The sequence below is a fragment of the Coloeus monedula genome (genome assembly GCF_965178545.1).
Source record: "Coloeus monedula genome assembly, chromosome: 2".
Lineage (NCBI taxonomy): Eukaryota > Metazoa > Chordata > Aves > Passeriformes > Corvidae > Coloeus > Coloeus monedula.
Window position 1 is genome coordinate 104,757,268 of NC_138782.1, and position 14,841 is coordinate 104,772,108.

The 14,841-nt window shown below is 46.0% G+C and overlaps 2 protein-coding genes across 4 annotated transcripts in view; one reads left to right on the forward strand and one right to left on the reverse strand.

The window, feature by feature from the left end:
- Positions 1-264: 264 nt before the first annotated feature.
- Positions 265-6,755, forward strand: IAH1 (isoamyl acetate hydrolyzing esterase 1 (putative); the record flags this gene model as incomplete). Of its 2 annotated transcripts, none has more annotated exons than XM_082302559.1 (6): positions 265-345; positions 1,463-1,515; positions 1,968-2,116; positions 2,955-3,188; positions 4,844-4,962; positions 5,665-6,755. In XM_082302559.1, the coding sequence occupies 6 exons, from the start codon at positions 265-267 to the stop codon at positions 5,830-5,832; spliced, it is 804 nt and encodes a 267-aa protein (XP_082158685.1). In that variant the 3' UTR covers positions 5,833-6,755. The 2 variants fall into 2 exon arrangements, with proteins under 2 accessions (XP_082158685.1, XP_082158686.1); XM_082302560.1 differs by having other exon boundaries at positions 2,955-3,116.
- Positions 6,756-7,731: 976 nt separating this feature from the next.
- The window catches only part of ADAM17 (ADAM metallopeptidase domain 17), a 35,457-nt gene continuing 28,347 nt past the window's right edge, over positions 7,732-14,841 (reverse strand). For both annotated transcript variants that reach the window (XM_082277275.1, XM_082277276.1), the window contains 5 exons: positions 14,301-14,431; positions 13,224-13,302; positions 11,984-12,072; positions 11,301-11,357; positions 7,732-9,643 (listed from right to left, as the gene is read on the reverse strand). In XM_082277275.1, coding sequence (XP_082133401.1) covers positions 9,293-9,643; positions 11,301-11,357; positions 11,984-12,072; positions 13,224-13,302; positions 14,301-14,431 — 707 coding nt within the window. In that variant the 3' untranslated portion in view covers positions 7,732-9,292. The remainder of the gene's footprint in view (positions 9,644-11,300; positions 11,358-11,983; positions 12,073-13,223; positions 13,303-14,300; positions 14,432-14,841) is intronic.

A 14,841-nucleotide genomic window follows, 5' to 3' on the forward strand; every position in this document is an offset into this window, starting at 1 on the left:
TATTGCGTTCTTTTGAAAGTACCTCCAGCCAGCACAAGGGGGGTGTATGAGGGGGTGGGTCCCCGCCTGCCGCGGGCGCGCTCTCCCCGCGCACCTGCACGAATGAGCCTTTTAAAGAGGCGATAAAAAAACCGAGCTAGAATCTGAAGCCGGTTTGTAACCGGCGCTTTCCACCGATCCGCCCCATTTCCCGCTGCAGAGGAAGCGGCGAGGCCCCCACCGCCTCCTCCTGCCGCCGCTCCCGGCGGATGTCCGGCCGCGACCATGGCGCTGCTGGAGGCGGGAGCCCGCGGGCGGCTCCTGCGCTGGCCCCGAGTCCTCCTCTTCGGAGACTCCATCACTGAGGTAGTGCTCGCCCCGCCCGCCCCTGGCCCCGCAATTCCCGTGTGGAGCTCCCTGGCCAGCCCGGCTCCTCGTACCGGGGCCGGCGGCCCAGCAGCATCCCGGCGTTGGGCCGAGCGGCGGGAGAGCGACGGTCCGGCGGCCGCAGCCGTGTCCATGGGGCCGCGGTCACATCGCTGCCGGACCCGCCCTGAGGCTCTGCCAGGCGCCTGGTGGGCGTTTATGGGATTTGGAGCCGTTTCACAGGAATTCCTGAGCTCGCTATGTCAGAGGCGCGAAGGTGAAAGTGTAGCTTGGGATGTGTCGGTGTCAGGGGCATTTTCCATCCGGGGAGCCCAGCGTGCTGCCCATGCCGTCTGCAGGGGCCTCGCACTCTGCCCTCATGCTGGTGCATCCCAGCTCCTTGTGTCCACCTTGCCCAGCCCGGAGCCAGGTTCTCCATTGACGGAACTGGACCACGGCCCTGTGAACATCTCCTTTGAGGCAGCACCAGCTTTTTAGCGTTGATTTTGGGTCCTTGCCTTCTGTTGCGTGGGCTGTGTGGTGGGTCACGGAGCTGCTCTGATGAAAAAATAACTAACCAGAGACCAAGTTTAATGGGAGATGCGTGTCTAAGCCGACTCACTGTGCGGACTTGTAGCAAGGAGGATGGTGCAGCAGTGGGAATAAGGAGAAGGAATTAGATTTTCCACTTCTGGAAGGGGTAGGTATTAAACTGCGCTCCAAAACAGCATGTGGAGAGAGCATTTTTGAGAGGTGCTCTCCAGAATGAAAGGATCTTAGAAATAAAGTAGAAGAATACTACATACAAATATAAGAAATCCTCACTGGCCAAAACGAAACTACAGTCCGACAGCAGTCAGTTTGGATTTTGAAGGGACAACAGGGTCCATCCCTCCTTAGGTACAGCCCTGTGATGCCTCGGTTGCCAGTGGTGTACCTGGGTAAAACCAGGACTGTTTGACCTCTGAGGGACAGGGCAGGGAGGGACAAAACGCTGCAGCAGCAGTGCCAGAGGCCATGCACTAAAGCTTTTGAGGTGGGAAGGTGCCACTGATGGGGCTGAGCTCTGGGGAACAAGCTCTTCCAGTGAGGATCTAACCATTTTCCTTGTTTTCAGTACTCCTTCCAGGAAAACGGCTGGGGGGCATACCTTGCTGAGAGACTGGTCAGGTAAGAGCTTAAATTTCAAAAGTAGTATCTTATCTTGCAGAAAGTCATGCAGCTTTTCTAAATGAAAACTAACAGCAGTTAATATTGAATGCATGTTTATTTATTGACATTTATTTATTTAGTGAAGTGGAACTGCCTTCTGGGCAGCATACCCAGAGCTGGTGGAAATACTTATTGGGTGTTTCCACTCGAAGCTTGAGTGGAAATTAAAAATTCCTTAGTGATTGTCAGGATTGTTGTTCTAGTTGCATGGTGTAAGTAACAGGTAAATACTACATGTGCAGCCTATGTGTGCACTTTCAAAGTATGATCCCATTGAAAACTCCTGTGACATTTTGTTTTTCCTGAGAGGGATGGAGGCAGATGGCCTGACAGAATGGTTCAAAGCCTCCCAAGTTTTGTTTTGGTGGACAGAGGAGAGATGTTCTTTTTGAAATGTGTCTCTGTTTCAGAAAATGTGATGTTGTGAATCGTGGGATCTCGGGGTACAACAGCAGATGGGCTAAATTGATTCTTCCAAGACTGATCACTGAAAGTACTAGTGCTGACAGTATTGTTGCAGTTACTATTTTCTTTGGAGCTAATGACAGTGCTTTGAAAGGTAGGGTAGCTTGCTTTTTGTCTTTTTTTTCCTGTGACCTGTTCTCTTAAAATGGTTTTACAGTTTCATAGAAAAGGCAGAACATTTCATAGGCTTTTCCTGCAACTTCTCCAGGAACTGATTGCTCTCTTTTCATTTATACAGAGGTTTGTTTTCAGTCATTTTATTTGTATTTAAACCATGCAGTGCCTTCTATTTCTCTCCCTATCACCAAGTTTTAATATTAGAAAAGTAAATTTCAGGGTGCTCAAGACTTAGTTGTATAGCAATTGCCTAAAATTGGAGTAGAGCATCCAACTGATTTTTCTGTCTTCAAAGGAGTCTGATGAATTCTTGGTAGATGGGCTGAGGAAAGGAGGGAAGGTAGCATTTGGATTCTATTTCAGATAAGCATAGCAGGATACAGTCTAATCAAAATGACAACATCAGTGCATGAAGGACTGACTGCATGTCCATGGGACTTTCCAAAATTTTCTCTGCATACAAGAATATTAGAAAACTCAGATTTGATTCAGGTGAGGTTTGAGATGATTATGTGTTCTAATAATAAGATATGAAGTTGTAAAAAAAAGCATCTTGAAAAAACCCAAGTGTTGGGGTTTTTTCCCCTGTGCCTCATCTGCCTTAGTTGGAAATGCTGTCTTTAAACTCTTGATTTGTCTGCTTTGGGTATTGAGGAACAGAATTTTCCTGCCACAACTCCTGAATCCATGGCTAAGGGGAGCTGCATGCTGGAAATGAGTGTCCATGGCCATACTGTGTAAAAGCCCTGTTAATGCTGTGGAACGAACCTGCAGGGAGCTCAGCCCCACTGATGCATGTGCTCCACCCCTCTCAGAGCTGAACCCTAAGCAACACGTTCCTTTGGAGGAATATGCCGCCAACCTGAAGAGCATGGTGCAGTACCTGAAGTCAGTAGACATTTCTGCAGACAGGATTATTTTGATAACACCACCACCTCTTCAGGAATCAGCTTGGGAAAAGGCGTGTCTTGCCAAAGGTAAAAGAATGATGAGGATGGGTGGAATTTCTGCGTTTTACCAGCAGAGTGTGACAGATCCCAGGTTGTCAGGTGATTTCCTCCATGTGTGTGCCATATTGCAGTCGTGTGTTCTCTTGACTTGTTGGAAAAGGGCTGCTGTTTTACTAAATAACTTCTGGATAAGCTCGTGGAGTAACTATCAACTATTACTAACATCTTTTCCAAAGTGTTGATTGATGTGTTAATGCATAGAACAGACAGAAGTGGCCACCCTCTAAGAACATGGGGCCTAGGCAGAGTCCCAGCAGCTTCCAAAATAATACAAATAATGGAAGATACTTTGGCATTGTGTGCCTTAAAAAATTTTATACTAGGTACAGCAGATTTCATGTCTGTCTGGATAAGCAGTAATATCCCAGCCAGGTTTACTTTAAAGTTAAAAAAACAATACCAGAGAATATCATATTCTAAGGATTCTAATAAAAGTGCCTGAAAAAGAAGAAAAAGGTAGTTAAATGATTTCCTATCACGTTGTTTAAGCTAACTCTAAAATTAGAGACATAATAACACTACTTTTGTTACTGAGCTGGTGGAAATTGCCATAATCCCACTGACTCCAGCAGTGACAGTTTATTCCTCCTGAGAGCATGTTCTTTTTTCTATTGGGACATCTTGTGCAGCTCTTGCACATTTATAAAAAACTTTAGAGTTAGGTCAGGTGAATACAGAGCTGGTACCTTAGTGGCACAGTTTTCTATAATTTAGGTGGTGTTGCATATCCTGAGTTGTGTTTTCAATCAAAGCAGTAAAACTTTGAAGATGACCATAAGTTTAAACTGCATTAAATTAGACAGCATTATTGTGTGGTTTTGCATTAGGAGGCTTTGATGTGATGTCATGTGAGCACACCTCAAATGCTGCTTATCTGGCTCCCAGCTATCAAGGAGCACTTGTAATGTTAATCCATTTTCTCCTTAAAGCTGCCCTTTTTATGGGGTAGGGATGGAGGAAACTTGAATTTACAGCATTGAATCTGCCAGCATCTGTCTAAAAGAGAGTACTGTCTAGGGATGGAACAAAAGACAGGGTGATCTCAGACCATGGACCACAAATGAAGTATTGTGGGCATAATAAGCAGCAATATTAGCTCATCTGCCCTCCAGTATCAAGGAGAAATATTCTGCCTATTTCTAGTTTTGTCACATAGATAAAGAGCAAAGGAGAGATGGGAAGCAGGAGGATGGTGATGTTCACAGAAGCATTGATCTAGGTGTGAAAAGTAGCACGAGGGCTACTGCAAGGAGCAGTTTTCATGTGGAAGTTGGACAAAAAGCAGAAGGCAACTTGTAAATAGATTTCCATTTACTTAACTGTTTCACCTTCTGTTAGCAGATGTATGAAGAGTTTTAAATCTAAGTACTGCTTTCACCTGAAGCTTGCCAGAAGATGAAAGCTATCAGCAGCAGAGTTATGCTGTGTGCTTGTTGCTGTTGCTTCTCTCTCAACCTGATGTATATTTGTCAAAAAGAGACATTTTCAAGTGACTCAGAACCAAATGGTGCCCCGAAAAAGACCACACAAGCTGTAGCTTCTAGCCACTTCTCTTGCTGTGCTTTGGATTTCGTTTGTGAGGGGTTATGTCTGCTGGTTTAACAAACTGATACACATGGTGCGTGCCACAGAAGACTGAAATCGCGCTGCATCGGTGGCAGTTGCTGGATGTTTGTTCTGTTTCTGATTGGTAGGTGACAAACTGAACCGCTGCAATGCCACCACCGGCCAGTACGCCCAGGCCTGTGTCCAGGTCGCCAGGGAATGTGGCACGGATGTGCTCGACCTCTGGACCCTGATGCAGAAGAATCAGGTATGATGAAATCAGAAATGTTTGAAACTGTCAGGAATTGTGAAAGGCATCATTTAGCATAGAGGAGCTGGTAGTGCTGCATTATCACTGAAATGGTACAAAATACATCCAAACACTTAGAGAAGGAGAAGTATAATCCTGAGTGCTTCATAGTTGGCAATGAGAAATAAAGCTTTATACAACCTGGCCGTGATACTTGGTTAGCAAATGTCCCCTGAGTACATTATATCTAAACAGCCTTTTCCTTGGACTTGAGTCATGGAATCATTTAGGTTGGAAGGGGCCTCTGGAGGCTTCTTGTCCGACCCACTGTGCAGTGTTGGGCTAACTTCAAGGTTAGATCTGGCTGCACAAGGGTGTTGCTGATGCTTCTGACCAAATACCCAAACTCACCCATGGGAGACTGCAGACTTTCCCTGCAAGCAGGTAACTCCAGTTTGGACACTGAACCTTTTCTCTCCCATGCACTCCCCAATGCAGTAGACTGTTCAGTAGAGCAGCTGATGCAATATTTTGATTGCATCACTTAATCCCATGATCTTTTCCTGATGAATAGCAGTGATTTTGGCCATCATCTCTTAATATTTTAACATAAACAGTGAAAAATAAAACCAGTTTAGCAGCTGGCTTTGAAGAATTACTCAAGACCTTCTCTTTGCAGCTAGCAAATACATTAATACATGGTTTTAACCTTCCTTGTAGGATTTCTCTTCCTATTTGTCTGATGGTCTTCATTTATCAACAAAAGGCAACAGCTTTCTTGCAGCTCAGCTGTGGTCACGCCTGGAAAACAAACTGTCAGCTCTTCCTTCACTGCTTCCTTACTGGCGTGACGTGGACCACACGAACCCTGAGGCCAGTCTTCTGTGAGATCCCTGCAGGGAGGAGCTGGGCAGCCATGCCAGACAGAGCCAGCCCATTATCCAGCAGCTGCTGCAAACTGTGTCCTCAGGGAATGGGGCACTGGGGAGTCCCCAGCAATGCTCTTCTCTGTCCCCTGCTCTTGGTCTGTGGGAGAATAAAGGTGAGACCACTTGGGGTGTGTCGTGGGGTGGTTTTTCTTCAGGCTGCTGTTGCCAGGGTAGGTGTGGGGATGAGTAGCTCTTTCCTTGGAAGACTCAGAGGAAAATGAGTCTCAGTTGCTCTGTGGCCAAAGGATAGAGGCTGCCCTGAGCAGTTCCTGGCCTTGGTGAGCTTTGGGGACTGCACTGTGATTAATACCATCTACTTGCTTTAAACACAGAGGAGCTCGTAAGAGGCAGTAGTGTGGAGTTTGTCAAGAGCCATTAATGTCAGTCCAGGTTAATTTATTTGGATGTAATACGGCAGGAAAAGCAGTTCCCCGAGTTTTACTTTGGCTTTGGTAGTGATAAGAGAGTAGTTTAGAGCAGGGGTTTTAAAATTTATCTTAACTCTGGCACCAGCAGCAGCTCGTGTGTACAGGCACAGCTTTTAGACCAGTGCATGTTTGTGAGCAGTACAAAACTGGTGAATAATGAACTTGGAGAAACTACTAGAAAAGGTATGCATCTCTGCTGACAAAGCTGCACCCTATGTCACTTGCTATCAAGTTACGGAGACCTTTCAAGTGAGCTTTGGGATTCAGCCATAATTTAACAGCTTAGGTAACATGTAAGTACTGCAGACTATGCAGATTTTGGCCAACATAAACTACAAAACTGCCTTTACAGATAAAAAAACATTTTGCCTGAAACCTAGATGAATTTCAACAAGTATGGAAAAAAATGCTTTGGGGAATTACTGTCTAGCAAGCCAGATAGCAGCAAAAATGATAGCAGCAGCAGTGCATAAAAATCCAATCACGTATCAGTGCAAATACATAATTCTGGGCTGTATTAACAGTTATGTTGACATGGAACAGGTGTGTTTATTTTGTAGTGGGTGAGAGAGCAGTGAGAGGCTCTCATGCTGTCCCGCACTGTTAGAGCCATTAGACTGCCTTTGCTTCATTAAAGAATTAAGACAAGCTGGCCAAGACCTGTCATCTACTATGTAAGTGTTATAAACTGGAGCATAAGTAGTTATTTTTCCTGTGCCTGGAGCCCTGGCAGAAGGGCAGAAGCGTTTGATATATAAATATTTATGAGTATTAAACTGGACTATCCTTTCTGTAGTAAATGCTTACAGTAAAGCAAAAGGGATTCCCTGTGGGAAGCTGTGGATATTCTTGCCTTAGATGTTAAGAACAAACCATGCAAATACTGCTTTCAGTTTCTGGAATACAGCTCAGGCTGGGGGATGGATTCAGTGTTTTCCAAGGCCTGCTCCAAATCTCTGTTTTCATGCTCCCAAGCACTTGCCACTGTGTGGTTTTCAGCTGGGATGTAAAGACCTTTGTGCTGAGAACATGTACTTACAGATTTGGTGCCTGAACAGGCATTTGAGCACATCCCCATCCCTTAGGCATTAATGTCACCATCTGAACTGATGATAATCTGCAGGACACATGGAAAGACCAGCTCCAGCCCAGGCAGGAAGCAGGCAGCCCTTAGGGTGTGGGTCTGCACCATAGAAACTCCGGGTCTGGCCTCTGCAGCACCCAGGCTCAGAAAGAAATTGTCAGAAATCCTGGCTCCTGCCTGGCTGCATGCCAGACTTTTAACCCAGGCTTTGACAACCAAAGCATAGAGATCTTTAAGAAAAGGACTGCATAGAAACAGCTCTTGTTTAACTGATTTTTTTTTTTTTAATATAAAAAGCTTTTATTTTGCTGGGAATTAAATTAACTCCTCACACGTACTTTGCACTGAATCAAAAAACGAAAACCCGAACACAAAACAACCCCAAAGTTCAAAACCAGTATATAAAACACAATAGCTAGTCAGATAGGAATACCATAAGGCACACATTCAAGTACTAGTGTAACAAGGATCCTTGGGTGTGGAGGAGAGGGAGTACTCACACAACTTTGCAGCAGAGGTTTGGTTCCTTTCCCTCACACTTAAGATCACGGGCTTACCGCAGCCCCGCTTCCCTGTGGCTGAGTCTAGGCTTGTAACAGTTAAATGGTTCTGCCCTTGGCCACATTCTGTCAGTTGTATCAATGGATTATTGTGGGAGGAAACAGATGCAGAATGAAGGTGCTGCTGTACTTCCAGGACTGACTGTGTCAGTCCATCTGCTACTGAGCCAAAACAATGCTCATGTGCCAGTTCCAGCTCACCTGACAGATCTCCAGGTGTACAGAAGACACCATCCAATTACCAATTTCTAACATCACATTTTAACTACCTGTGTGAGAATCTGAATTCATAAAATCTGCTCCTTATACTTACCCTGCATGTTTCAACAAAGGTTTATTTCTTTACTAAATGTACAATTGTTTTTAAACAAATGCCTCCCCTGCAATGGAGTGATTTCTTCCCATCATTCATGCAGTAGGAGCTTCCAAAGGCCACAGACACCACAGAAAATGGAGCTCAGCAATTTGAACATTTCAACAATAGTGTTGCCTATTTTAAAATAACATTTGGAGAAACATTTCTGCACCAAAACCACTGCAAACAGCAGTTTAAAATGTCATCTGCATAAATGATTTCTTCCTTTACAGTTCTTCTCCAACCAGACACCTGCAACACACAAACCTTAGTGCGGAGTGGGAAGCTCCCAACAAAAGCCACGAAGACAAGACAGCCTCACTACTGAGGCAGAAGTTTCATGCTAGAGGAGCATTTCTCATGCACCGTATACAGTTTAACAGCCTCTGTGATCTTTTTATTTATACAGAAGCTGGGCATATTAAGCTCCTTTATTCTGATTATGCATTTCATTGAATGCTGCGAGAGACTAATTATATTTGTTTCATTACTCTCTGTTCTCAAGGCATGTGCTTAGGCTTTTGGTTATATGTACCTTAAATTGCTAAATTATCTACTCTATTATGGAACATATTGCAGTGTTCATTTTGGTTTTAAAAGCCCCTTAATTTTGTCTATCAGTGCGGTCAGACTACAAAATATTAAATTATAAAAAAAGGCTGATATACACAATCCAATATCCATTAGGATATTTGGTTTTGCACCACAGGTTGAAGGAAATGTTAAAGGTCAAGGAAATAGAAAAACAAATCCAAAAAGCTTCAAAAACAAGCCAGTTTTAGTTTGGATTTTCCTTTTTAAAAGATATAATGCTCTAATAAATGTAGTTTAAGGAAGGTCATACACATGACCAGCATCTGCAGTAGGTCACTTCCTTATTCTCCCACTCCCTCACAAAAATATATATACATATATTTATATTTATAGAAATGAAATGGTTTCAGATCCGTATTTTGCAGACACAAGTCACACATTTAGAAGGCAGCAGGACACTAGCACTCTGTTTCTTTGCTGTCCACCCGGTTCTGGCGCTGTAGCTTGAAGGATGAAGCTTTCTCACTCCTAATGACAGGATGGTCTGTCAAGTCCTCAAAAGATTTGGCGGCCGAGCTGCTGTTTGGGAAAGGGTCCTTCTCGAAGGCGTCCTCGTCGATGTGCGAGTCGGTGCTCGGGTCCTCCTGGATAGTGTCCATCCTTTGGTGGTCCTGCTTGGGGGGCGCGGGCGCGGCGGGCGCGGCCGTCAGGGGCTGCAGCGGCTGGTGCCGGCTGGTGGCCGGCGCCGCGGGGAACGGCTTGATGATGCGAACGGAGGCGGAGTCCAGGCTGCTGAGCATCTCCACGTTCTGCAAGACACAAGCAGCCGCGTCAAAAGCCGTGGCGAAAGCAACCAGCAGCTAGTCCAGGGTTTGGGTTTTGCACCATTTTTCAAAGGGAGAAGGCACCTTCTGAGGAGCAGCTGCACTCCTGTTAGAACAGCCTAAAGGCTACCACGTCCTCCCTGCCACTCCCTAAAGGCAGAAAGACCCTTCTATCTCTGCTTTTTCCTTGTCTGTATAAAGCACCGCGAGGGCTAGCCTCACTGGGACAGAGCTGATGACTCACTCAGCCGTACCTTCCTGGGGCCCAACTGCTTTGGCAAAACCTAGGACTGGAAATGCAGGGTTCAAGCCATATGACACATGGCTCAGTGCAGGGAAAAAGTCCAAGGTACAGCTTATTCCAGTCCTCCAACTTGGAGAGTTCATGGTTTCATGTACAAGAAGCTGTACTGAACACAGTGTTAAAGACTGCAGGGACCAGTGTCATCACAGCCAAATTCTGCAACCCAGATTAAGTACAAGTCCATTGATGCCTGCTTCTATTTGAGCATGGTTTGGAAAATACCCAGAGATCTCTAGGCATGAAAAAATCCCCAACGACCTCAGCAAATGCTAATCTTGGGAAGGATGAGGTGTTTAGCTGTTACCATTTCCCAAGTGCTCCATCCTCAGCAGATTCAAAAGACACAAATCTGTTAATTGTTGCTGGTGGAAGGAGCCCACTGGCTATACCTCTGCTCTCTCTCTCCCACCTCTGGGATTTTCTCAGTTGAATGCAGGTAAGAAGCAGTAAGATAACTTTTCTCATGGCATTCAAGACCAGCTGTGGGGCACTTGAACTAAGACTACCCTCAGTTCTGTCACAGTAGATGACAGAGGCGGTCTGCCTCAGTGGTCTCTGACTTCAGTATGCTTCCTCCCATGGTTGTACAAGGAAGAGCTCGGAAAGGCATTTTCCCCCCTCCCCTTACAGAACAGCATTTCCTTAATTGAGTGTTTCAGTTCTTAATAGGAACTGGATTGTCAAAGCACAGGAAAGTATACCCAAAACTATGTCACAAGGTGCCATGTGCTGGACTGTAATTAAAATTTATCTTGGCATTTTTTTGCTCTTCCCCTCTCCCAGCTCAGTATTTGCAAGGTGAGAAGTGCCACCAATGGGCCCCTTCAACAACTGGAAGGCTGTAGCACACCTGGCTGCTAGAAGCCAACTCCTGCAAACAACAATTCTGCAGCAAAAACACTGCATTTTGCAGAGATTTTTGAGCCTCGTGCTTCAGTGACAGCACCTGGCTGGGAAGAAGCAGCCTGTGGCTGGCACTGCCGAGTGCACTGTGCCGAGGGGATGCCGGACACGGGCGAAGCTGTGCTCTGTGGAGCAGAGCGGTTTCCTGCCCTGGAGGGCTTCCTGCCCCTCTCTGCTGCACCACAGTGGCTCTGCCAACAAGGCTCAGCTCTTACAGGAAGGAAGGATCAGACCCTGCCACACTGCAGTGCTTGGTGAGAGTGAACAGAGGCTTGTTCAGAAACCAGCCTCCCCTCACATGGATTCACCCCTCTGCAGCAGGGGGCTCTGGGGCTCTCTGTTATTACTCTTTTGGTAAATATTCTGCAGGCACCTGACGTTCGGGTTTTCCAATACATGAGACAGCCTTCTGCCAACTCAGACTTAGCAACTTACACTGGGGCAAAACAGGGACTTTGTGTTCTCCTCGTACTGCTTGTCCAGTTTCTTGTCCTATTGAGAAACACACACAAAATAAGAAAGTTAAATTTCTCTATGGCAAGGTCTCCTTTTTCCTGCAGGGACACAGCACTTTGTGGGGGGCTCTTTTCCCTTCCCCTACTTCCCATGCCTTCCCATTCGTCCCACGAGTGCCTGTGGGCACAGCACCCCTTTGCTCTAAGCCCACACTGCTGTCGGCAGCACACCGCATGTCCACACTCCCAGTTGCCACGAGCGCTCTCTCTCTTTACCCATCCACCCAAGATCAACTAAGATCACTTCCCACTCTGGGTATCCCCTCAAAATGTGGGTGTCTTATTTCTTCACAGGGCTTTAGAAGACTTTGTTCTTAATGCTAAAAATACTAAAATTATACTTGGGTAGAATTTAGAAGGCAGAGAAAGAAAATCTGCCTGGGAAAGAATGGGAAAGGCTCCAGGGAATAGTCATGGGAGCACTGGGTCTGCCAGGGCCTGGCAGAGTTTAGCAAGAGTTTTGCCTACTGAAGGAGCAGTAAGCCTTACATATGCTGAACTTCCCCTCAGGGTTTGCTAAAAGCTTCCCATGATTTTCTCTCACTGCCATTTCACATATGAAGGATGTTCTCACAGCATTCATCTCAAAGACAGCTTACTCACCACACAGTGCACAAGGATGCTGAGAGGAATCCAAAACAGTAAGGAGAAGACAAGCACAGAGCCCACTATATTATCTGCTAGGAACTTCCCTGTGAAACGAGTTCAAATCTGTCAAGTTACCAACCAAATACAGTTTTCATGAACACACACATCTATCCCCCCCTTCTGCAGCCACTGCTCAGTCAAGTGAAACCTCAGAATTGCTCAGAGAAGCACAGGCTGCCTACTTTGGAGTAGGTAAAGATAAAATTATACAATTTCAGAAAATTGTATCCAGTATGTTAACAATAGCAGGTTTTTCTCTGTTCTCGGAATAGAAATGCTGTAAGGGTGTAATATTTAATATGGGTTGTTTTGGAACAGCCAAACTGAGCCAGCCAAGGTGCCCCTCTCACACAAGACACACTGTGAGTCCATTACCAAATTCTGATGTAACAGTCATGTGATCTCTACCTGCCTCCACAAACAAAATATTTGAATGTCAAAGATTCAAAAACTGCCTCTATCCAAGCAGGCTAAATAGCTTTATCAATTACGTAAGAAAATTTTTTGTCCCTGAAACTTGAGATTGAAAGCCACAACTCAAATAACTGCACTGTGCAGGCACAGCGATACCATGAGCACACACAGTTAGGGCTCATGACACAGCACCAGCTTAACCACTGGTTTTGTCTGGTGCCAGTAACACAGGGCAAGACACTGGGGGTGACACCTGGGGTGAGGTGACACCTGCTTGGGTTGCACGGCTGGGATCAAGACCAAGGAGGCCCACTCAGCACAGGCACAGCTTGAGGTGTGTGACCTCTGATTTTCTTAAATGAAAGAGAAAGGAAGTGTTCCCCTCCCAGTCTGTTGACATTTAAATCCCACTGAGAGGCCCACTTCATACCCTGCTGGATCTAGCTGGCCTCTAAAGAGACTGACTGTTATATCCTTTTCTCTAATTGACCTAGTTCTTGGTATTCGGACAAGAAGCTATCGTCCCTTTCACAAGCTTGGAAGATGCCCAGAAAAAAATGGAGTACAAAAATGCAAAACAATCCCCCATCCTTTCAGCTTTAAAATGTGAGATCAGTAGTGTCAAACTCCAGGCAAAAACATACTTAGATATATCACAAGCACAGCTACCATCTACCCTTGCACACGGGTGAATAAATCCAGCCAGCTAACTCCCTCTGAGGCTTTAGAGGTTTATGTCATGAACTCAGACACCCCCAAAAGATATGGTTATGTATCTTACCAAAAGTATTGATGCTGAGTTGGTCTATGAAATCCCAAAATCGTTCAATCACATCCTGTACTTGCTTCTCGCATTTGCCCTGCAAAAGTAACAAAATAACTTTATGCTACCTAAGCACTAAGTACTGCCTTCTTGGAGAAGGAGATACAATGATGGTAATGAAATGAGTTCTCAGTTCTCCAGACACAGTGTAACTTCACTTACATTCTGAATACAGATTTACACTGGTACCCAATAGCAGCAATCCATTTTTACTGCCCTTATTTTTATCAAACCAGTTTCAATTCGATTGTTGTCTGAATCAGATCAAGTTTTAATGTTTGAAACATGCAAAATCCACTCCACCTTTGGCTCATGTTAGGGGACATAAAGCTGATGTTTCTAGAGAGATTTAAACACTGGGAGCCTCGGTTCCCATTACCCACCAAGAAAGCTGCAGCTATCAGGAGCCCAACTCACTCCCAGATTTGGCTGTGTGGGTTTAACACAGTAGCACCTTGGTCTTCCAGTTCTGCCAGCACAAGGACTGGGGCATGCCCTCCCAAATTCACTTCTGCTGACACCCAGTTTAGCTCCAGCCACTGCGGTCTGCAGGTGTTTGTGCAGCTGTACCATGGAAAAGGCCACTGAATGCCAGCAACCCATCATCAGTCTCCCTGCCACAGGTTCACTGCCCCTTTCAGATACTGCCGGCTGGATTTTCATGTGATTGCTCCCTGACCTGAATTATTGGAGTAAAAATAAATTGGGATAACGGGACCAACTAGGAAGGCAAGCACTGCAAACCCAGCCGAGCTTATGGCAGCGCTCAGACCCCTCCTTTGCGCAGGGTGCCAGCTGGCTGAGCTGTGGGGAGCAGCAGAGGGGGTAATGAGCAGCTGCAGAAGGTGACAGCTTCCCCTTGCATGGGTCTCTGCAGAACTCCAAGACCTGCAGCCTCCAACACCCTTTAATATTTGCCCCATGAAGAGGTACATAAAACCTGTTACCCTGCTCAAGCTTTGGCTTCTCTTCCCCAGCACAGTCCTCCTTCCCGAGGACTCAGACCCCCAGCAGAGCAGAGCTGGGCACACTTACATTTGTGTCACAGAACCCCACAGTGCAAGGCTTCCCCTTGCGTAGGAACAGGAACTGGTCGTTGGCATCCACGTACGGCGTGCATCTGTCCTGCTCGTCCCGGCAGCACACCTTGCAGGAATTATCTGTTTCTGTAATGAAGCAGCAAACTCATTCCTTGGAAGCACAAAGAGTCACCTGCAACCCACAACCCCACATGTCCCCTGGCTGAGCATAGTCCTAATCAGCTTCCCCACAGGGAAGGCAGGACCAAGCCACCCAATTTCAGGCACTGTGACGATCAAGCCTAAAACTCAATCACATGCCCTGTGCCACATATTAGGGGGTACAGTGGGACCAAGTTCTCCAAGCTGATACCCCAACATTGCAGGAATCAACAGGCCAGTGAAGAGGTTCCAAACACATCCAAAAAGACAAATATTTCTTAGACTCGGAGATCTCTACGCATCCTTCTCCTTGGCTATGCCCTCCATCTCAAAGAGTGGGGCTCACAGCAATTCATTGCATTGCCCCTGTGAAGCTTTCATTCTACTCCCGGCTG